Source organism: Antedon mediterranea, chromosome 2 (genome assembly GCF_964355755.1).
Source record: "Antedon mediterranea chromosome 2, ecAntMedi1.1, whole genome shotgun sequence".
Lineage (NCBI taxonomy): Eukaryota > Metazoa > Echinodermata > Crinoidea > Comatulida > Antedonidae > Antedon > Antedon mediterranea.
Genome location: NC_092671.1, coordinates 22543758 through 22567506, shown reverse-complemented (window position 1 = coordinate 22567506; position 23749 = coordinate 22543758). Strand labels below are relative to the sequence as shown.

Below are 23749 nucleotides of genomic sequence, written 5' to 3'. Positions count from 1 at the left end.
AGACAATATCAAAATCGGGGTGAAAATGGAAAACGGATAAGTGGAGATGCGCTCTATTCAATGTGATGAGCAATGACGAAAGATACAAAAATCCTAAATTTTATATTCGCGTGGCCATACAATGACGTCACAATGTCCGGTTAGCCATATTAATACCTGATCCGACATCTACAACTCATCTACTTCAAGAATATGTCATCCACAAAAAGTTGACCGTCTAGTTTAGAAATTACAACTGTTTAAAAAAAGGCATATTTTAAACGAATTTTTTAACCTTTTCATAAAAAACGCGCGCAAATTGTCCAATTTGACGTGCTCGTATGACGTATCTTTAAGTCGAAATTGTTTAAAATTTGGTAAAATTACTAGAAAAGGCTGGAAAAACATAAATCACGCGAAAAAAATACGTTTTCAATGCTACGTGCGTACCGCACACGTAAAAATGTGCGCACGCGTGGGAATTTTTGACATGCTTAAAACGACCAGAAACGCGTAGAAAGTTGATTATAAATTAATTTTGCGCATTTTGAAATTTTAAATGCGCGTGCGCGCGTAACTTTGTGTAAAACACGCAATTTTTTTTCAACATAAAGTTAGCGCATGATATAAATTAAACTTTTGCGAAGTTTCAAGTTGAAATGTTATTTGGTTTTCAACATATGTTAAATACGAGAAAATCGTTAAATCGCGCGTACGTCACGTTGCGCAATTGTAAACATCATGAAAAGCTTCGCTTGACAACGTTACATAAATGTCAAAATGTTAACATAGTTAACAAAATGTTATGTTTGCAAGTTTTAGAGAAAAGCGTTACACAAAAATCATACAGAAAGAAAGAAGAAAAACTAGACATGTAACTCGTCACTTTGACGAGTTAGTTATCCGCACGACAAACGCCACGTGCACGTCATACGTTGGTATATGGCGCACAGAAAAAGATTATGGCATTATGACCTGAACTGAAGAATATGATATGTTGTTATTGCTGAATTTTATTATTTAAATTCATATATACCTAGTATACACAGTATAATCTGTATCCATATCACATACAGTGTAGAATAGGTGAAATTACGGGACCCGCTATTTATTGCAATTTTTAACATGTTGACGGTTTTAAAATGAAACGCAAATGTAGCAATTTCGGAAAGGAAATTATCTCAGCAACAACATATTAACGTGTAGAAGAAATTTAAATACGTGAAATATTAATGCGCGCTCTTTTAAATGTAATGAATTATGACGCAAAAGATGAAATACGACTTCTTTTATTTAACTGGCCATATGATGACGTCACAACATCCGATTGGCAAAATGTTTACATGATTTCGTATCTACAATCCAATAGCTTCCAGAAAATGTTTTAATCATGATTATCACGTTTTATTCTGACGAGCTATAACAGATTAAAATTTACTGTAAAGATGAAATTTAAGGCACAAGTAATTTAAATTTGTAGGCATGATGACGTCATAACAATTAAAATATTTTTAACTCATGCAAAGGATAGTTGATTGACCTAGACAATATCAAAATCGGGGTGAAAATGGAAAACGGATAAGTGGAGATGCGCTCTATTAAATGTGATGCGCTATGACAAAAGAGAAAAAATCCCTATATTTTATATTCGAGTGGCCATACGATGACGTCATAATGTCCGGTTAGCCATATTGATGCATGATACGATATCTACAACTCATCATCTTCCAGAATACGTAATAAAAACAACTTTTACCGTTTAGTTTAGAAACTACAACTGTTTAAAAAAAGGTATAATTTTGACAAATTTTGATGAATTTTTGAACTTTTTCATAAAAAACACACATAAATTATCCAATTCTACGGGCTCGTATGACCTGATTTTAAGTCGAAATCGTTTAAAACTTGGTAAAATTACGAGAAAAAAATTGTTTTCAACGCTACGTGCGCACCACGAGCGTAAAAATACGCACGCGCGTGGGAATTTTTTACATGCTCAAAATGACATGAAACGCGTAGAAAGTTGATTAGAAATTGATTTTTCGCATTTTTAAATTTTAAATGCGCGTGCGCGCGTAACTTCGTGTGAAACATGCCATTTTTTTTCCACAGTCAGTTAGCGCAGAATATAAATTAAATTTTTGCTAAGTTTCAATTTAAATTGTTATATGGTTTTTGATTTATGTTAAATACGCGAAATTCGTTAAAACGCGCGTAAGTCATGTTGCGCAATTCTGACGTCATTCAAAAATAAAAAAGCACAACTTCACGTGAATGCCCATATGTTGACAAAGTTATGATATGTTAACTTTACACGGTTTTGAGATATGCTCTGCACAAAAATGACAGAAAGAAAGAAGAATACAGAAAAAAAAAAAAAAAGATGATGAAACAGGACAGTTACAAGGAGTTATCCGCTGAATGCGGATAACTAATAAAAAGTTGATGTTGATGATTTCGTACAATCACAAGAGGTTATCAGCAACTTCGTTTCGTTTCTCTAAAATGTGTAAACATAACATTTCATAACTTTGACAACATATGGGCATTTTCGTGAAGGTGTAAATTTTTTAATATGTGATCAAAGTTATTGTAACATAACAATATATTTTGTTCATACATCTACAACGGCGTCCTTTATTTAGGTTTTTTCTTACCTAGGCTCGGCCACGCCCAGCCTCAACAAGAAGGGAAGTCCCCCATTCCGTCAGTTCTTTCTAACTTGTTATTCATGAGTTTCACACCCGCAACATCGAGTGCATGACTGTGTGTGTGGGCTAGCCTCGCCCGATCATTTTATCCTTATTTAAACTATATAGCTAGCCTATACCTACTGGTTGTGTGTCTATGTATTGGTCATCAATAAATTATCGTGATAAAAAAGATGATGGGTATGATTGTTTCTCGCTACCACACCTAGACTGCAAGCCCCGATCATGCACATGCATCCAGCGCTCTCTGCTGCCGTGGTGATCAAATAACATTTTTCTAGAAGCTAGCCTCTCTCTCTCCCCTCTCTGCTGTATTTTTTTCCAACAGTAAAATAATTTTTGGGTAACAGTTAGCTCATTCTTTTTCCCATTATAATGTCGAGCTTAAATTGCAGTTTGTTTAGATACGATGGCCCATCAATATTATTAATCAATACCGCGAAAATATGATTTGACCACTTTCTGTATTTCTTTATACTGAACCAATATAAACTACATATTTGGTCTTGTTACGGGCTCGCTCGTTAGGCTGATAACGACCAACAATAATAATACACGTTGTAGTTGTTATCCATCTTTATTCATCTTCTTCTTCCTCTCTAGAGGACTCACTTCCGTGTGACAAACCCATCACACACCCCCACTTAAAGAAAGTTTGATATGATTAAAATCATAACGGTTTACTATAACATCTAAAATCTTTTCTTATACAGTAGTTATTTTAACAGGTCGTTGATATGATTTTTCTTCAACTGCTTCTTTAAAATTTCACAAGTTCTAATGACTTTAAATCCATGTATGCCATTAATGCATCACTCTATCACAACTAACATATTATAATTAAATAAACACTTTTAAAATTAACAAAACTTTTAAAATCATTTTATATTTTATCTAAACTCTTGACAACGCGTCAGCTACAACATTGTCTTTTCCTCTGATATGATGAATTTTAAGATTCATTTCTTGAACTGCTAAATTCCCAGCATCTCAACAAGCATTGATTCTTGTCCTTCATTCTTGCCAAGAACGTTAATGGGTTGTGGTCAGTCCAAACTTCAATTGGAAACGGAGAAGATCCAAGATACACCTCAAAGTGCTTTAACACTGACATCAAAGCTAATGTCTCTTTCTCAACAGTAGAATAACGCTTCTCATGCTGGTTGAATTTTCTCCAGAAGAAACACACAGGCTTGTCAACACCATTCTTGTCTCTTTGCGTCAACACAGCACCAGAACCAACATTCACTGGCATCAATCATTAACGAGAACTGTTTATCAAATTGTGGAGTCATCAACACCGGTTTGTTTGATAACATCGCTTTAACTTTAATGAACGCATTACTGCATTCCTCCAACCACACAAAGCTCGCATTCTTTTTCAACAGATTCGTTAATGGAGCTACAAGCGTTGAGAAACTTCTGCAAAAACGTCGATAAAACCCAGCCATTCCCAGGAAACGCATTAACTCCTGCTTACTCTTTGGAACTGGGAAATCACAGACTGCCTTAATCTTCACTTTTCCGCAACCAACTTTATGCCCTAAGAACACAATTTCTGCACAGGAAAACTCACTTTTCACCAAATTTACTGTCAACTTTGCAGCTGACAACCTGTCAAACAATGCCTTAATTCTCTGCACATGAACATCCCATGTATCGATTATAAACAACCAAATCATCTATATAAGCTTCACAGCCCTCCAAACCTGAAATTATATATACCATTAACCAATCTCTGGAACGTGGCTGGCGCAATTTTAAAACCGAAAGGCATGACCTTATACTGATAAAGACCCATGGGAGTTAGGAAAGCTGACACTTCTTTCGCTCACTCTGTTAAAGGAATTTGCCAGTAACCCTTTAGAAGATCAAATTTACTGACAAACTTAGCACTACCCACACGATCAATACAGTCGTCTATCCTCAACCTTCCGATAATCAGTACAAAAACGATACGATTTATCTGGCTTCGGAACTAATATACATGGAGAACTCAAAGAACTGCAACTAGGCTCGATTATATCATTCTTAATCATGTAATCAATCTCATTTTGTAATATCTTCATCTTGAACAGATTTGCTCTATATGGATTTTGTTTTATTGGTGAAAAATTACTATTTTCATTTCTTCATGCTTTGGCGTCACTGTAAAAATATCGATAGTGTTACTAAACTTAAACTTTATACAGTACTTTCTTTTTTTTTTCTAAGCCAAAAAAAGTATTGTTACATACCACTACAGTTTTACCCTTTCATCGTCGGTCATCGTCAGGTGAATGAGCTAGCCGAAACTAGTTCGTATCATCGGTTGGTATTCTCCGATGATGTGCGCCCTCTGTGGTGTTAAGAGGTCTTCTCAAGGGGCCCCGGGTTCTCTCTGTTGGTGTAGAAGGTCATCATATTCATAGATATGTGGTGTGTTTCTTTCTTCTGATCCAAATGGCCTCTTTAATAGTGCGTTGTACTCTGGCTGACTCCTTGTCCAAGATCTTTGTATTGTCCCAATCTGGTATATGGTTGTTGATTACCATGTGATCCGTAATAGCACACTTATGGTTCGTTGCAGATAATGAAGCACGGGCTGCTCTGGTACGGACACCTCTTGCTGTGTTTGTGATGATGTCTGTTTGTGTTCTGATAGTCTTGTTTGAAATGGCCTGTCTGTTTCTCATACATATAGCACTGCAATTACTGCATCCGACCTTGTACACTACTCCGCTTGTATCCTCTTTCCTGATTTTATTCTTCAGATGGACCAGCATTTCGAGATCCCAAATTTTGTTGAAAGGCTTGTAGTAGGCATTAATGCGATGTTTTAGCATAGTTATTTTTATCCTTTCAGATAGACCTTAACTCTTGCTTTAGATTGGTCATCTCTCTTTTCATTCCCTTTATTCTCCTGTTGTTTCGTTTTCCTTTGTTCTTTTACTCTTTTGATGGACCAATCCGGGTAGTTGCATGCTTTTAGGGCTTTTTGTATGGTGTTCATTTCTGTTCTCATTTTCAGTGGTAACAATGTTTTCACATCTCTCTATCAATGTACGAACCACACTTAATTTATGTTGTAATGGGTGATGTGAGTTGAAATTAAGGTATTGATTTGTGTGAGTGGCTTTTCTATAGACAGATGTGGTGATGTTGCCTTGTTCATGTACTGTGATGAGTGTGTCTAGAAATGGTATAGTGTTGTCTGTCATGAGTTCGTGAGTGAATTTAATGTTACCTGAGGGGTCTATGTTGTTGATGTGATGGTTCATAGCATTGACGGTGCCTTTTGGGGATGATTGCCAGGATGTCGTCGACATATCTTCTCCAGAAGCGAGGCTTGTTGTCAGGTGTGGCACTCGAGATAGCTTTATCCTCCAGCCATTCCATGTACATATTAGCGACCAGAGGATGACACAGGATGATGTCTGAAGATGATATTGTTAAAAGAAAAGTATGTGGTGGTTAGGACAAATTCTAATAACTCTATGATGTTTTCAACGCTCAAGTTTGTTCCTTCTTTTAGACCTCCATCCACAGACAATCTTTTTTTTATAATGGTCTTCACAGGTGTTTTCGTGAATAATGATGTAACATCAAAAGAAACAAATGTTTCGTTTGGGTTCAGCTGAATATCTTTGATGTTATTGACCAATTTCTTGGAGTTTTCTACATGGTGTTCTGTATTTCCTACCATGGGTACTAGTAGTTCTGCCAAGCCACGGGACAGGTTATAGCAAATAGACCCCGTGTAGTCTATGATCGGACGCAGGGGCCAATTAGGCTTATGTATCTTGGGAGTACAGTACAGTCTGGGGTAACCTCCGCTGTGGGGAATAATATATTTTTCTGGGTAGGTGTGATCTTATCCTCCTTCTTTAATGCGTTAATGAGTTCTTGAGTTTTTCGTATGTCTGAAAGCATGGTGTTGACCTTTTTAGGTATTCTGTGGTGTTGATTACAACCGTCGCTTGACCTTTGTCGGCCGACAGGATCATGATGGTTTTGTCCTTTTTTTGGTTGTCTAATGCCCTTCTTTCCTTAGCGGGTATGTTGGATGGAGTTTTGTGGACCTTGCAATGTTAGTGATTTTCGCTATTAACAAATCACCTTCTGCTTTAGGGACTAATTTACAAGCCATTTCTGTAGCGACTACGATGTCTTTAATGGGCTTGTTTTTATTGTCGGCTACTGCGAAATTGAGGCCCACAGTGGTTTCATCCTGACTTAGCGATTTCTTAGATAAGTTTACGACCCACTTTTTTAGTTGCTGTCCACTTAAATCAGCACTCTTCTCACTATCTGTTCTTTTTGACTTATCTAGCCATACCTTCAGTTTTTGTTGATGGCGTGTACATGTTCGTATGTATTCTCCTTCCTGTGATTGTAGTAAATGATCGTGTATAATTTTCCTATACTCATCCTCTACTCTAGCGTTTTCTCTTACGTGTAGTTTCCCCCTTCAGCCTAGCAATATTATTTGAGGTGATGTTGATTCTCTCATTCAGAAGCTGTTTTTGAGCTTTGCTAACTATTTCTCTGGCTCGATTTGATTTTATAGGGCATTCTATGCGAAGACTTGGTGGTATAATTCCTTCTTGTTTGCGAAAACGAGATGATTCTTTTCGGGCGAAACCTTCCTCACCAACTTTTCTTCTTGCCGCACGGTTTTGACACATTCGTTTTCAATCGTAATTGTTCATCAAAAATTAATCATACGAAGGTAATTGAAATTATTTGAACAATTACCTTCGTATGATTAATTTTTGATGAAGTTTCTTTTTTTTCTAAGCCAAAAATGTATGTAACAATACTTTTTTTTATTTCAAAAAATAGTGATACGAGTCCAAATGAAATTATTTGAATAGTTTAGAGTATATAATATTTGTTATACCTTTCAAAACTTTTTTTAAACATTTTAACTCACGTTTTTCTGTTTTTAAATGTTTAGTTTTATAAAAATTTGTTTTCCTTTTTAACTCTTTTTGTATTTGCTTTGTACTTTTTAATTAATGAATCAATGAATGAATAAAAAGAAATTCACAAATTCAATTCTTTCAACTTTTTTATGAAATGTCATTATGTATTTAATTTTATAAGATGGGGACATTCCTGATGAATACCACTGCCCAATCACGAGAGAGATAATGAAAGATCCAGTCATATGTGCAGGTAATTTTTGTAATCTATATTAAAAGGTTGTGCTGCAAAATAACATATGGCCAGTTCACGTTGATATGTTTTTACTCAGATAATTTCCTTCCAAAATTGCTATCTACCTGTGATATTAAATTTGAAAGTTAAAGCTTTTTGAATGTTATACATTTTAAAATATATATATATACGGTAGATACATATATAAATCCAAAGGCAAATTACTGAAAAAAATGACAATGCTGTGGGTATCAGTGGCTGGATCTCAATGGAGATACAAACAAAAAAGCGAAAAGCTAAATCAAAACGATAAAGTAAACAGCCAGAAAAGTTAGCAGAGCTTTCGGGCACTAGCCCTCCATCAGTGCAAGTGAAGGAATTTGGATAACGTCATAATATAAAGCTGGCAAGTGCTGCCTGGGTGGACAGGAATATATATATATATATATATATACAGAGAGGATGCCGCCCGTTAATATACAAAAAAAAATTTAGTTTTCAAGACACCCATTTGAGAAACATCTTTTACTTGGAAATAATTTATTTTTTTCTGAGCGAATATAGTATTCGTGTTTGATCGAAATAAACAATTTACGGGTGCTTTGGAGCTTCATCATAAATGTTTGTTTTTGACAATTGACAATCTCAATACAGGTATATATATGAAATGCACATACTAAAAGATGAGGGCGTATCAATTTGATCTCATGGTGTGCGTGCATACAATTGATGACTATTGCTCTGTTCCGCCATACTTTGCTGAGAGTACTGATACAAAGCACTATACCTAACAATTAACATTTACAATTATGTGTCTGTGTATGTATGTATCGTGTGTATGTTCAATTTATATTGAGGCAGTTTCAAAATATTTGATTTTAATTTTGTTTTCTATCTACACTTAAATATATATATATTATGTTTATTACCGTTACTTTATTAGATGGATATACTTATGAACGCAACTCAATAGAAACATGGTTACAGAGGAACAATACCAGTCCAATGACTAACACACAACTGATAAACTGTCAACTAACTCCTAATAGAAGTCTAAAGGCTATAATTCAGAGGATTATAAAAAGTGACACTTTTTAGATTAACTTTAAAGGCAATTATGCTTTTAATTATTTTAATATTATGTGAGGGTGTGTTGAATGTTGGACTACTGATCGTGAGACCGAGGTTCGAATCAAATTCTCGCCGCATTGCTTGTATTCGTAGGCAAGATACTTTACTTACGTTTGCCTCTCTCCACCCAGGTGTATAAATGAGTACCCAGTTAAAGAGACACAACTGGGGTAATATTGTTCAGCGCATTGAGAGCTTGCTTATAATTATGCGCTATATAAGAATGAACTATTGTTATTTATATTGTTAATTTTATATTAGGAGGTCTACTCCCATTTCATTTATTGATTTATTATTTTATAACTTCTTGATATTTCTATACTTATATGTAAGTTACAAACAAGTTCAGACTGGTTTCTTATTATGTAAGCAAGAATATAAAAACTGTTCCTCATAACTGCCCATTGTGATATATGCATACATACATTTTCACAGCATTAATATATTGATTTCGAATTTAATTTTCCGCAATTTGAACAATCCTCTGAGAATTGTGAGCACAGTGTCCACATCTATAATTGGTAAATATCCAATCACTGACTTGAGTGGAACATTAAGAGCCATTGTCTGTAAGAATCAAAGAAATATCAAAAAGAGTGGCAGACTCAAAAAAATGGATTTCTTTCAAATTTTGCACATGGCTATATATGTGTTGAGAGAAATCAAATATGAAGTATTTTTTATTTCACACGTATATTTCCATGGCAACGGCCAAATTTGTTCTTTAAAATGGATATTGGTACTATTTTGATGAACGATATTTTTGTTTTGTTCATTTAATTATAAAAAATAATTAGTTTATGCATAATAACAATGCATTGTGTACCTGTTTCATATTTTTTAATTTATTTTTTATTTCATACTTTGGGAGATACCATTTATTTAAAAAGGGGTGTTTTTCACTTTTTTTAAATTGTTCAATGCAACTAAACTTTACTTCACCATAACGCCCAAAGTGGTGTATTTTTTTAGCTGATTTATTACAAATAGGTAGTACTAATGTTTAATAATTGATTTCTAAAATAAAATACTGGGGTAATTTTTAAATCTACAAGCAGTGTTGCGAGAAACATAGGCATTTTTATAAAAAAAAACATGGTATATTAGTAAAAACATTTTATTTTCTTTGATTATTTGATTTGAAACTCATTGGTCAGAAAAATTCTTAATGTTTTATATAGTTCTAGTTGTGTTGTGAGAAAAAAAAAATATTTTTAATTATATAATTCTGTAATTCCCAGTTCCCAGTCATTTTATAGGTTATATCCTCTAGAAATTTGAATAAATTATCAGATCGTTGTGAATTTTAATCTTTGCAACAGATTACTCCTCTCTTATTTTGAAACTCCTCTTTCATTTGTTTACTTCTTTTATTAGCAGATCCCACATGCCCATCCACCACCACTTTCGACTACCACACCCCCCCCCCCACCCCGACTATAACCACAAAAAGATAAACTGCAACACTTTGGTCGATCATCCACTATAGAGTGTCAAATGCATGCATTCAAGCACCACCCACACTGCCGCTACCATCGCCCCAATGAATAGACGGATTCAAACTCCTCCATCCCACCCCCTCCCCTTTCTCCAAGCCCCCACCCACCCAAAGTTAAAAATTGCAATGCAAAAGATAGGACATAAAGTTAAGTTTTTAGACCCTCGCCTTCAACCCCCTAACTATTTCAAAGTCCTGGATCCACCACTTTCCCCTCCCCAAAATAGAACCAATCAAAAGTCAATGATATAGGCCTACTCAGGTATGTTAATGCTACATAACAAATATTGAAGCCCTGATGTGAAATTTCATTTCATTTAAGGTCAGCATGTAAAATACATGTATCACACTTTTTTATTAAATATTGGTTTTAAATTCTATATTTTTTTTACTGTGATGGTTGGATTCAGTATTAATTATTAATTAATAATTACCTGATAATTATTTAATTTCCCTTAGTTATGCATAGCAACAGTTACTATGGTAACTAAAATTGAGATATTCTTTAGATTTTGCATATTTATCTTAATTCTTAAGACAAATTTAAATTTGTAGATTATTTGCAGGCATGCCTTATTTGCATTTTCAAATTACCGTTTCACAAGGTCATATTCGTAAGCACTTTCTTCTGTGATTATTTTTATTCATGAAAACTCCATATTTTATTTACAGCAGGCACCTCCCGTAAGTGGCCACCTCCCTTAACGGACGCACTTTGAAAAGCCTGTTTGTTCTTCCTATCTAATTAGTGCATTTGGTGCTTACCGTAAGCAGCTGCGGGCACATTTTTATACTAAAAATGAGATTTTTTGTAAGCGGCCAATCGAAAAATGTGATACTTATTGCATGGACCTGAATTAGAGGTGCATGTTTATTGTATTTCTTTATATATTAGCTTTATTTTGAAGAGGTTTTAAAAACATTACTGTGAAGAGATGAGAAAACTACACAGATTTTGACCGACCATTTTTCATATGATAAAAGCTTTTAAAATTTGTCTGCTACAAAATACTAAACCACCTGATTATAAATAATAATAGGCCTACAATTAGCTGGAAAATTGAGAGGCTCGTTTCGTTAAGAATATCGTATATAACCATACACAGCTGTTTCAACCAATGTAAAATAAATAGAAAAAGTCAAGCGCCCTCAATATTGTCAGACGGCGATATGTACCTGAGCGTGACGCCGCGCGAGTGGTTGAATCGCGTTCAACTTTCGCGACATTTGCAACTTTTATAACTACACTTTAAATTAATTTAATCAATTTCGTCATAAATATTATAAAACCATTTTTATACTATTTGTTAGAAAATAAGATTTTTAATTACCGATTTTTTGGAAATAGTAAGTAATTAAGCATAACACCAAGTTTACGAAATTATTTACACCCGGAAGTTTTAAAAATTAACATCGATCGGCCTAGCAAATGTAAACAATGGAAAGTTTGAAAAAATGCTTGTCAAATTGTACACTTTTTGTTTTTATTCGTAATTTTCATAAATACTTGGAAAATCTAGGTAAAAGTTTGATTATATATGCTTACATGAGACATTGAATTGTTAGGAGGTGACGGTGAAAATCTCAAGAAATTTTCATTTAAAAACTCGACTGTTTTGTTAAATGCGAAACAGCGTATTTGGCGAGAGGTCGATGAACGCGGCTGATAACCGCTCGCTAGGCTGTACGCAACTAGGCCTAGTTGGTACGTATAAGTAGTGTAATCATGCTATACATCATTTTAATTTACAATATATTAAATAATAAGCTTAATTATTATCATTGTATTTATTTCAACTGAATATAATTCATCATAAATGTAAAAATTTAGTAAAACTACTAACTACCAGGCCCTTAAAATTAAAGCCTATACAAAAATACTATATAATATAAAATTAAAGGTTGGTAAAATTAAAATTTCTTTTCTTTTTTGTAGGCAACACAGTTTCTACTTGCTTCTGTTGTGGAACAAAATTTAAAGAAAAGGATAAAAAATATAATTTAAAAAATATGAAAACCATCACAAATTTGCACTAAATCTAACAAATGTAAAATTACAACCTATATACATTTATACAACCTGCCATTCGCGAATTTTCAATGGATACTGTATACTACCACGCTAACATTTAAATTAACAGGGCATGGACCAAATTTCTTGGCATGCTACACTAACAACAACTATGACCTGGGCCAAAACTACATTCACAAGTGAAAGAACACACTGGCGTTTAAGGGAACAGTTTTTTGTCTGGTACAGCTGCTCCATAATCTGCTTTGCTTCTTTATATCTTCACTCTTTTTGAAAGTTTATACTAACAAATTTAATTAAATGAACATACCTCATAATCAAATAACTGTTTTCTCATCCTAATTTATATACATAGTTTAAAAAGCGCCAATTTTCAATTAAGATTACATCATACATTGTACATTTCTATTCAACAAAATTGTCAGAACTTTCTATTATTTAAATGTCTAAGATAGTCAGATCTCGGGTCCATTCTACAGTCACCACAGATTGACTTTTTCATCACAAAATTTCTGAAATTATAAAATGTATTAATGTGTAAATTAAGTATTTTTTAATTACATAAAAAATATCATACAAGTATTTTTAGCAGAATACAGGCATATTGCACCAGGTGTAATACAGCCTAAGCTACATATGCTTGAGCACCATGCTATTGTATTCATGAGAGAATGGAAGGTGGTCTCTGAGCAAGGCGGGGAGCTAATACATGCCAAACTCAACCGTCACAAAACAGCAGTGTGGATTAGAGTCAAACTTAGACTCATCTGACTTTCACATCTCCAATGATACAAAATGAAACAAATGCAAGAAAGCCAACAAAGAATGATTCATTAACATTAATGATCATAAAATATTGTACATTTTTAAATGTTAAAGGAATATTGCATTGTATTGATTTCCTTTTAACAATGCCTACGGTAATGATAATGAATATGTAAAAGTAATACTATAGTATGTCTATATTTCAATTACTAACTAATTACTATTGATTGATAGTACTACTGCTGTACTGTACATGTGTTAGTGATTGATTGTTAAACACAATGAACACAATTTAAAATTTACTAGTTCTTGAACAGTAAAATAAACTTACCTATATAGATGGTAGGTATAGGTATTGGTCCAAATCTGTTTAAAATGTTTTAGCCATTTTGGGTTGCCGCTATATATGTACCTAAAAAATAGTAATAGTAATAGTATAACATTATAATAAGAATTAATTAAAATTAACTTATTAAATTTACTATGGTTGCATACATACTAATTTGAATATGCAGTGATGAGCAAAAACAAATGTTAAAATTCATTATTTATAATAATTGTAATTATTACATACAGGGTAGGCGTATTTGCCGTATGTTATTGCATAGGGTATATATAACCAGGTATCCTCATAATAAACATTATTTGTAATAAATACTGTAAATATATTAAAAATAAAAATTAATAATAATTAAATAATAATATATAGGCATAGAGCCTCTAGGCCTAATTAGGTAGCCTACTAATACCTAGCCTATTGCGGGTAGTAACAAAGTGCGAGGCAGCGAGGCACGCGAGGCAGGGAAGGCATGCGAGGCAAGTCAGAAATTTATGCGAGGCATCGTTTTACCATCATCAAAAAATGCGAGGCATCATTTTATCATTTCTCAAAATTGCAAGGCAGGAAATCACCGAAATTGAAGTAGCCTAGGCCTAGGCCCGCTAGGCTAGTTTCCTTTTGCACCTGCCTTGTAGGCCTATTTTAACCAACTTTATCCTGAATACCACAGCTTAGAATTAGTAGGCCTACTTTAATGAAGAAAAATCACATAAAAGTAACAATAAATCCATTAAATTGGTGATTTTACAGACGTTGTTTTTCTCGCATTTCGCACACTCAATGTTCAATATTTTGGTTTCTATGGAACGCCAAAAGAGCAAAATTAATTAGAGGGCTAAAAACTCTGTGGAATCCATTTATATTTAACGCATTATTTGGTGAAAATCAAGTACAATTTCAATAGATTTTGTCACTGTCAGTAAGGAAAAATGTTACTGTTCACCGGTGTACTGTTGATAATGTACACGGTTTCGGTAACCTTTTAAAGAATAAAATAGAAAAATTCATCATAATATCCTTAGTAGGATGTCCTAGGTCTAGACTAGGTAGTGATGTTGATTTAGGATCGATTATTATTCTTTGAAAACAGAACAGTATCAGCAGTAACATATTACAGCATTTTTATTGACAAATTAACAAATATATTGAAATAAAACGTGTTTTTCACCAATAAATGCATGAGAAATTGACGCATTCCACTGAGTTTTAGTCCTCTATTATCGTTGCTCTTTTGGCGCTCCATAGAAACAAAAATATTGAACATTGAATAAGTGAAATTCGCGAACAGTGTGCGAGAAACACGCCTGTAAAATCATTAATTTAAGGATTTATTTGTTACTTTTTATGTGATTCTTTTATTAAAGTACTCATGAGGTATACTTCTAAGGTGTGGTATTCACACGATAAAGTTAGTTATCAAATTTGGAGTAAAAATACAAGCGAAGGAAACTAGCGCCAGGTTTATTAGTACGTACATGGACAACAATAAATACAAATCGTTCGTAATATACCTAGCTTACTAAAACAGGAATAGTGACTGTATCATTATTAAATATTACACCAATTATTATTATATCAAAATTGATTAAATTATTTTCTACATAGGCCTCTTATCTAGGTTAGGGCTAAGCATATTAGCTAAAGTTTAATTTTAGGCCAAGTATTACAATTGTCGGACGTAAGTCTTTTTTCACACGCGCTCCAGAATTCTGTCGCAATTTTTTTCTTTGCGGCATGTTATTGGATCGCCATATCAGTTACCTTTTATTCACTTGGTGTAATATTTAATAATGATACAGTCACTATTAAGGGCCACAATGGAAATAAGTTTGACCTTTGGTTACTTTTTTGTGTTACCCTGAATTCATTCTTTGTATTTTTTTTTTTTATGTTGTGTTATTTTATGAATTCGAATAAAGAAATAAAAAAAATAAAATAAATAAAACACCGCCAGTTATTGAACTTGTCCTGGCAATCGGTGTTCACCTTATTTGGGAGAGAGGTACACGTGTTGTTCCTAGAGAATGGAATGTCAAAAATGTCTTTGGCACGCCGCTCAGAGAGAAGTCTGTGCGTTGCTGCTGAAACCACGTGCTATAGGAGGGGAATGCGCCACACTCCTCTGAGCTGAGGGCTGAATCATTCCGCTACCTGCTAAATAGTAAAGAGGGATTTTCCATCTCTCGGGTCTACCGGATCTAGGCGCAGGGGTGTGACAAAATATTATTTTCACTCTGCTATGTTCGAGAGACATGTGAGTGAACACGCTCGAAATGCCAACAAACATTGCAGTCATTTGATGAGTGTGTCGCTATAACAATTATTGTTTATCGAAAGTTGAAGACTGCCGTTCAGATTTTTGAACCGTAGTTTGGGCACTTTTGTAAAAGTAAAATTTGACACGATATGACTTGAATGAAAAAACAATCGTTACATAAAAATAAACAACATGATGAGTGTATACACGAATCTATTTAGATACGCTTGTATCGATTGATTATTATTAGGCCTATAATATAGCATAATAGCACGTTAAGATTATGCCTCGCACCTTTTTGAAATTGTAAACTATATGCCTCGCACTTTTGGAAATGATAAAATGATGCCTCGCACAAATATTCGGCATGCCTCGCTTGCCTCGCACTTTGTCAACACTCCACGTTGTTCGCCATGAGGCCCATGACTCACAAGCTGTAACAATGAATACCAGGGCAGGGTAGGCCTGGTATTGTGTTACAAATAAAGTAACGTACGTAACCACGGAAACATTTGCTGTAGTCTTTTGTCTTTTCTATATGAGGCTAGCTTGTCTGTTATTAATGATGTGCTAGGTAAAATGTTTTAGTACGAATTTTAGTTAGGCCTAGGCCTAATATAAATATCGTAATGATTAATAAATAATAGTGGTGGTCAGCAGCCTGTAAATCCTGGTCGGAAATGTTGAGAGCTGGTCGGGGCCGACCAGCGTGGTGACATCCCTGTATTGAAAATTAATAGCATGGTAAACACAATTTAAAATTTACTAGTTCTTGAGCAGTAAAATAAACTTACCTACTGTATATAGATGGTAGGCTGCTAGGTATTGGTCCAAATCTGTTTAAAATGTTTTTGCCACTTCGGGTTGCCGCTATGTACCTCAAAAATAGTAAAACATTATTATAAGAATTACTTAAAATTAGCTTATTAAATGTAATATGGTTGCATAAATACTAATTTGAATATGCAGTGATGAGCAAAAACGAATGTTAAAATTCATTATTTATAATAATTGTAATTATTACATACAGGGTAGGCATATATGCCTTATGTCATTGCATAGGGTATATATAACCAGGTATTCTCATAAGAAACATTATTTAAATAAATACTGTAAATATATTAAACAAAAATTAATAATAATTAAATAATAATAGGCCTATATAGGCGTAGAGCCTAGCCTAATTAGGTAGCCTACTTATACCTAGCCTAATTGCTCTAGGCTAGGCTAAATAAACTGGAAAGCTGCTTCTCTGTAGGCTGCTGCTAGTGATAGAGAGCACAGGTCTAGCTAGTATATTAAAATAAAAATAGGGCCTATAATATAGGCCTAGCCTACCCAGCCAGTGGTAGTGATTGATTGTTAATGAGCTCGCTTCGCTCGCTCCCCCTCTAGGAAGTGTAGACGATGGTTCTCGGAATGATAATGTTCTCCTTATACATTTTCTGTCGGTTACCATTATTGAAAATGCTTGACATTCGTAAAACTGAACTACTTTGTTTCACAGTGTTTTAGATGATTAATAACATTTTAAAGTATAGTTTTTATTGTTTGGTAGGGCCCTTTGGGGAGGCGGAGGTCATTTGAGGGAGGTGCTTATTCGAGGGATATATGTTAAATATATATGTTTTTAGTTCTAATAATATGGTAACATTTATAATCAAATGAAATCCTCTCATAGATATGAAAAGTGGTAAAAAAGAATAACAAATGCTTGGTAAATTGCAGATAACAGTGCGGTGAATTCTACTACAAATAGTATAATTGTGTTATTATAAATATGTGAATGGACGTTTATTAGATAGTTGGGTTGTGTGGGGGGGGGGGGGGGTTGTTATTCAAAGTGATGTTTTATTGGAGAGGCGTTTATTCAAATGAATACCATCCTAATAATTATTAATACATTATTTAATTTAATCATCTTTTGAAACTAACTGCCGTGACAGAGTGGGCCCAAGAAAGAAGACATTACGGCTTGCAACATGGGCAGACATCTCGGTCCTAACGGGACACAGGAAGATAGCCTACAGTTATTCCTGCAAGCTTACTCAATAAAACTCAGCTATCGGGATTTCAATGTCTTATCAAATCTCCCTATGTAATTTTATAATACTATTCCCCACAATATATTCTGATTCTTTATGGCGTATATTTAATTTGATCTTTATTAATTTGCAGTATAATTCCTATTATTTAACTACTGTACCTTCACACACGTGTGGTATGTTTTAAAATAAACAAAAAACTGAAATGGCTATGATTAATGGCCAATTTTTGTTTCGTCTTCCAAAGGGACACTGTATTGATTGATGGAAAGTGCCTGTTTCCAGTCACCTTTAGGGTCAAATCTATTATTTTAACTGCTCCCTTGTGTATAAAAGAGAGAAAATATTTGAAACTAAGGTGAACTTATTTTAAACCCGGAAATTACTTTGACCGGGAAGAATTGAAATTGAGAGGAAAATCCAATGTTGAAATCATAAATGTTGTTAAAAAACTCTTTATAATATCAATAGCGTCGGCGTGCACACTAATGTTATCAAATCTACGTTTCGCGGTACATCTCGGATAGATAAGGTAGGTATCCAAGGCGGAGATTTGTACCGAAGTTTTTGCATTGTGCTCGCCTATGTCAGAATTAACCATAATTTATATATAGATGGTAAACACAATTTAATATTTGCTACTTCTTGAACAGAAAAATAATCTTACCTATATAGATGGTAGGTATGGTCCAAATCTGCTTAGCCACTTCAGGTTACTGCTCTATATGTACCTACAATAGTATAACATTAATAATTATTATAACAATTTTATAAAATTTAATATGATTGCATACTAATTTGAATATGCAGTGATGAGCAAAACCGAATGTTAATATGATTCTTGTCATTATTTATATTGTAATTATTACATACAGGGTAGGCCTATAATATTCCATGTCATTGCATACATATAGGGTATATATAATCCTCATAATATTAAATTTACAGTTTTTGTAATGAATACTGTAAATTTAATAAAACTAAAATTAATTATAATGATTAAATAATATTAAAAATATATAGGCCTAGGCGTAGATCCTGGGCCTAATTTTAATTAGGTAGCCTACTAATACCTATTAGGCTAGTAGGCTAGCCTACTCAAGGCCAGGCTAACTAAGCCGGAAAGCTGCTTCTCTGTAGTAGGCTGCTAGAGAACACAGGTCTAGCAAGGGCCTAGGCCTAGTATTAAAATAAAAATAGGGCCTATAATATTGGTATATGCCTACCCTACCCAGCCAGGCCTAAATAATTAAAATAATGTAACATTTCCAAACTCATTTGGGTCAGCTGTCACATGAAAGCCTAAGCCTAACTAGAATTTAATTCGTCACTTTGACGAATTATAGGTGATCATTTTTTTTATTTTAATGAAATTAACACTTTTTAAACATGCACGTACGTTAACATGCGATCGTTAAAAGCTGATGTACGCCATCCTATGACATGATGCATATACACTTATAGTGCTGAGTTGTACCTATTATGTGTCATATACAATATGTACAGTATCTGTATATCTATATACAGTGTAGCAGAGGTGAAATTACGGGACCCACATCATGTTCTAATTTTTTGGTATGATGGAATTATCAAAATAAACTCGAAGATGACAATTTCGAAAGATAATTAATTGAGCAAATAAATATAAGGATTGGAAGAGAATTTGACACGTAGAAGCGCAATGCGCGCTCTTTGAAATTTGTATAACTTTTTAATTCATCGAAATGCACAAAATGGTCTACAACGTCTCCAAATGCGATTTGAAGCTATTCTAAGCACTTTGGTATTTTTATGTTAAGTTTTTTCGAAATGCTCAAAACGCTCTAAAACGTTTCGAAATACGATATTAAGCTATTTTGTGCACTTTTATATTTTTGTGTGAAAAGTTTTTTCGAAATGCTCAATATGGTCTAAAACGTCTCCAAAGCTATTCTATACACATTAATGCTTTGTGTGAAAAAGTTTTGTCGAAATGCTCAAAATGGTCTTAAACGGTTTCAAATGTGATTTTAACACTTGGTGTTTTTATGTTAAGTTTTTTCGAAATGCTCAAAACGCTCTAAAACTTTTCGAAATACGATATTAAGCTATTTTGTGCACTTTGATATTTTTGTGTGAAAAGTTTTTTTCGAAATGATTTTAAGCACTTTAATGTTTTTGTGTAACCAAGTTTCATCGAAATATCAAAATGGTCTTAAACGGTTTCAAATGTGATTTTGAGCACTTTGATATTTTTTTGTGTAACCAAGTTTCATCGAAATGCACAAAGTGGTCTACAACGTCTCCAAATGGGATTTGAAGCTATTCTAAGCACTTTGGTGTTTTTATGTTAAGTTTTTTCGAAATACGATATTAAGCTATTTTGTGCACTTTGATATTTTTGTGTGAAAACATTTTTCAAAATGATTTAAGCACTTTGATATTTTTGTCTAACCAAGTTTCATCGAAATGCACAAAATGGTCTAAAACGGTTTCAAATGTGATTTTAAGCACTTTGATATTTTTGTGTAACCAAGTTTAATTGAAATGCACAAAATGGTCTACAACGTCTCCGAATACGATTTGAAGCTATTCTAAGCACTTTGGTGTTTTTATGTTAAATTTTTTCGAAATGCTCAATATAGTCTAAAACGTTTCCAAATACGATATTAAGCTATTTTGTGCACTTTGATATTTTTGTGTGAAAGTTTTGTCGAAATGCTCAAAATGGTCTAAAACGTTTCCAAATACGATATTAAGCTATTTTGTGTACCGTACTTTGATATTTTTGAGTAAAAAGTAAGATCGAAATGCTGAAAATGGTCTAAAACGTCTCCAAATGCGATTTGAAGCTATTCTAAGTATTTTGGTGTTTTTATATTAACAAGTTTTTCCGAAATGCTCAATGTGGTCTAAAACGTCTCCAAATGGGATAATAAGCTATTCTGTACACTTTTATGTTTTGTGTGAAACCGTTTTGTCGAAATGCTCAAAATGGTCTAAAACGTTTCCCTATACGATATTAAGCTACTTTGTGCACTTTGATATTTTTGTGTAACCAAGTTTGATCGAAATGCTCAAAATTGTCTAAAACGGTTTAAAAAATAATTTTAAGCACTTTGATGCACAAAATGGTCTAAAACGTCTCCAAATGCGATTTGAAGCTATTCTAAGCACTTTGGTATTTTTATGTTAAGTTTTTTCGAAATGCTCAATATGGTCTAAAACGTCTCCAAAGCTATTCTATACGGTTTCAAATGTGATTTTAAGCACGTTGATGTTTTTGTGTAACCAAGTTTCATCGAAATGCACAAAATGGTCTACAACGTCTCTACCTGTAAAATTATTCATTTCTACTTCTAGGCTTCTGGGTTATCTCCTATAGCACATATATAATCAACATGCTGTGATCGTTCTGTACCGCAAACAAGACAGTGGAAACGTAATTGCGTAGCCATAACATCGGCAGAGGTTCGAGGCTCACTCACTCCATGGTTCTGTTGGTAGAACGAGTCTTCTCGGATAAGGACTATAAACCGTAGGTCCAGTGTACACATCTAGCTCGTGTGCACTTTAAAGAACCTAGTGCATCTTTCGAGATGAGTAGGGGGTTACCCCGGTGTATTAGTACATCACACACTGATATATATTTCAATCAATCACGAATGCTGAATGTCTTGCGACATAGCGCACTTAACAAGACTTCGATTATTGTCCAAAGTGTGCATAGACTTGTTTATTTTTGTATTTTTCATTTTCTATAATTTTGATGTGATTTTGGGTCGTCCCTTTGGTCTCTTAACTTTTCTCATTGTTTGTTTCCTCGAGCTGGGATATCAGAGTCTAGACGAAGTAGGTGTCCACAATATGTCAACATACAGTATGTATTTAACAATTACAAACTTTATTTTGTATACGAATAGAGATTATGGCACTCCTCATCTTAGAAGGTAGTGGGTTAAATAGAAGGAGACCTGCATTGAAAATTTGGTATGGTGTGGACTGTAGTCTTCAAAAAGAAGTTGCTCTTAGATTAGTCGAGATCCCTATGTCAAAAAAAGTGCCTTCGTGTGCAGATCATGGGGAAAGTGTAAACATTGTGTTTTATGAATATTTGAATCATGCTGGTTATAAAAACCCATGTTGTCAAATTTCTAAAATTCATCTTTGACCTCTGACCTCAATTTGATTGTTTTGACCCATTGAAAACAAAACACATATTTTATGATAAAACAGTACTAAGGTGATAATTGGATACAATGGCATTTTTATGTTTATCCAAATAAGCATTCAGCTTCATGTGTAAACAGTATGAGTATGCGTTTCCTGCAACAGAATTCAAACAATGGCAGTTGTTGGTTTGTCCAAGTAAGGACTAGGTTTATCCAAGTAAGGACCAGATTATGTCATGCTTTTACATACCTTGCAATCAATTCTCCGGTTGATTCTAAAATATTTACATGAAAATGTTAATGGGAAAATGTAATACATTATCTAATCTAATTCATAATAATTACATAATATATACAGTATTTGGTTTGTAACATATTGCTACATGCTATTTAATGTTAAATCTTACTCAACCTACAGTACCTGTAACTCATCGCAATCAAAGAACAGGCTTGTACCAATTATAAACGATGACTCCATTCTCCCACATACTTATCAACAGCTTCATGACTAAGAGAAGATGGCTCAATGACAAATGGCATCACCCTGACGTCGTTGTCAGCAAGAACAAGATCAGTCATTACAACGAAACTCGAAATTTGGAAGACTCCATAATCCCAATTCTTCCAAATGTAGAAATGGGCAATCTGTGTGCAGTCTCTCTGACCATTCCCCGTCATGAATACTGTGCAAAGAAGTATGGCCTTCATTGTTGCTCCATTGACTTTCAACGTCACAGATCTCCCCACTCATGTGGTACAGCACCATCTCAGAGCCTGCCACAGTTGTCTTGTGGGATGACATCTCTGGAGCTCTCGATTTCAATACCTGCTGGCCACGATATATCCTCAGCATTGTAGCGGTCTTGATATGTACCAGGAAAGACAGAACAGCAGATTAATCTAATATGCAAGTTACTACTTAAGGGAAAGAGAAGTGTTTTGGCATTGCTTACCTGCTCCAACTGTGTGGTGAATTACATTATCCTGAATTGTTAGTCCTGAAGTACCAAACATCCCGATAGCAGGACTGATAAACCATTATGAAATGTATACAACCGCTGGACTTTCTACAGTAACTTCTCCAATATCCAAGCAAGCAACCTAAGGAAACATTACTTACCTGTTGATTAAGTTAATTAAAAATTGGGAGGAAATATTTTACAGTACTTTTTACTTAATTTATTATTAACATTTAAAACATATTTTAATGTAAATTAAAAATAATTTTATTTTATAGTTGTTTATTTATAATTTAATTGAGCATTTACTTAAACTATAGGCTTAATATAATTCATTAATTAGTTACAAACCCAATAACTGATAGGACGGATGAGGAAGGCTAAGACAAAGGTGTAACACGCCAGCAATCTGCGAGTCTTCAGGCATAGAGATATCAATAAAAGAAGGTTACGTATCTAGGCAGTTGGTTGCATGAGAACAGAAAACTGAAGAAGACTGCAAGGAACAGGAAGTGAGGAAGAATGTTAGAGGAGTGATATATGACGAGATGCCAAGGAAGCTATATCCGGGTTTAAGGCTACATGACTAGACTAGTAGGCATGCATGGGGCGGAAACTCGATGGCAGATAAAGAAACTGGAGGCCGTTGAAATGAGATGCATGAAAAGAGTGAAACTATAAGTTAGACAAATGAGGGATAACATTCACGAATGCAGGCTAAGATAGTATGGGATATGAA

General features: G+C 34.0%; 1 protein-coding gene and 1 long non-coding RNA gene across 6 annotated transcripts in view; one reads left to right on the top strand and one right to left on the bottom strand.

The window, feature by feature from the left end:
- Positions 1 to 10383, top strand: part of LOC140040729 (WD repeat, SAM and U-box domain-containing protein 1-like) — a 183710-nt gene extending 173327 nt beyond the window's left edge. For 3 of the 4 annotated variants that reach the window (XM_072086879.1, XM_072086878.1, XM_072086880.1), the window contains exons 10-11: positions 7779 to 7850; positions 8776 to 10383. In XM_072086879.1, the coding sequence (XP_071942980.1) occupies positions 7779 to 7850; positions 8776 to 8930 (227 nt within the window). In that variant the 3' untranslated portion in view covers positions 8931 to 10383. The remainder of the gene's footprint in view (positions 1 to 7778; positions 7851 to 8775) is intronic. The other variant, XM_072086881.1, reaches the window with a different exon arrangement.
- A 1610-nt stretch (positions 10384 to 11993) lies between these two features.
- Positions 11994 to 18632, bottom strand: LOC140040724 (uncharacterized). 2 transcript variants are annotated; one of them, XR_011842766.1, is made up of 4 exons: positions 18568 to 18632; positions 16650 to 16733; positions 13590 to 13670; positions 11994 to 13005 (listed from the first exon to the last, which is right to left on the bottom strand). It is a non-coding gene; the product is annotated as an uncharacterized lncRNA (long non-coding RNA). The 2 variants fall into 2 exon arrangements; XR_011842765.1 differs by lacking the exon at positions 18568 to 18632 and having other exon boundaries at positions 16650 to 18535.
- Between the last annotated feature and the right edge of the window lie 5117 nt (positions 18633 to 23749).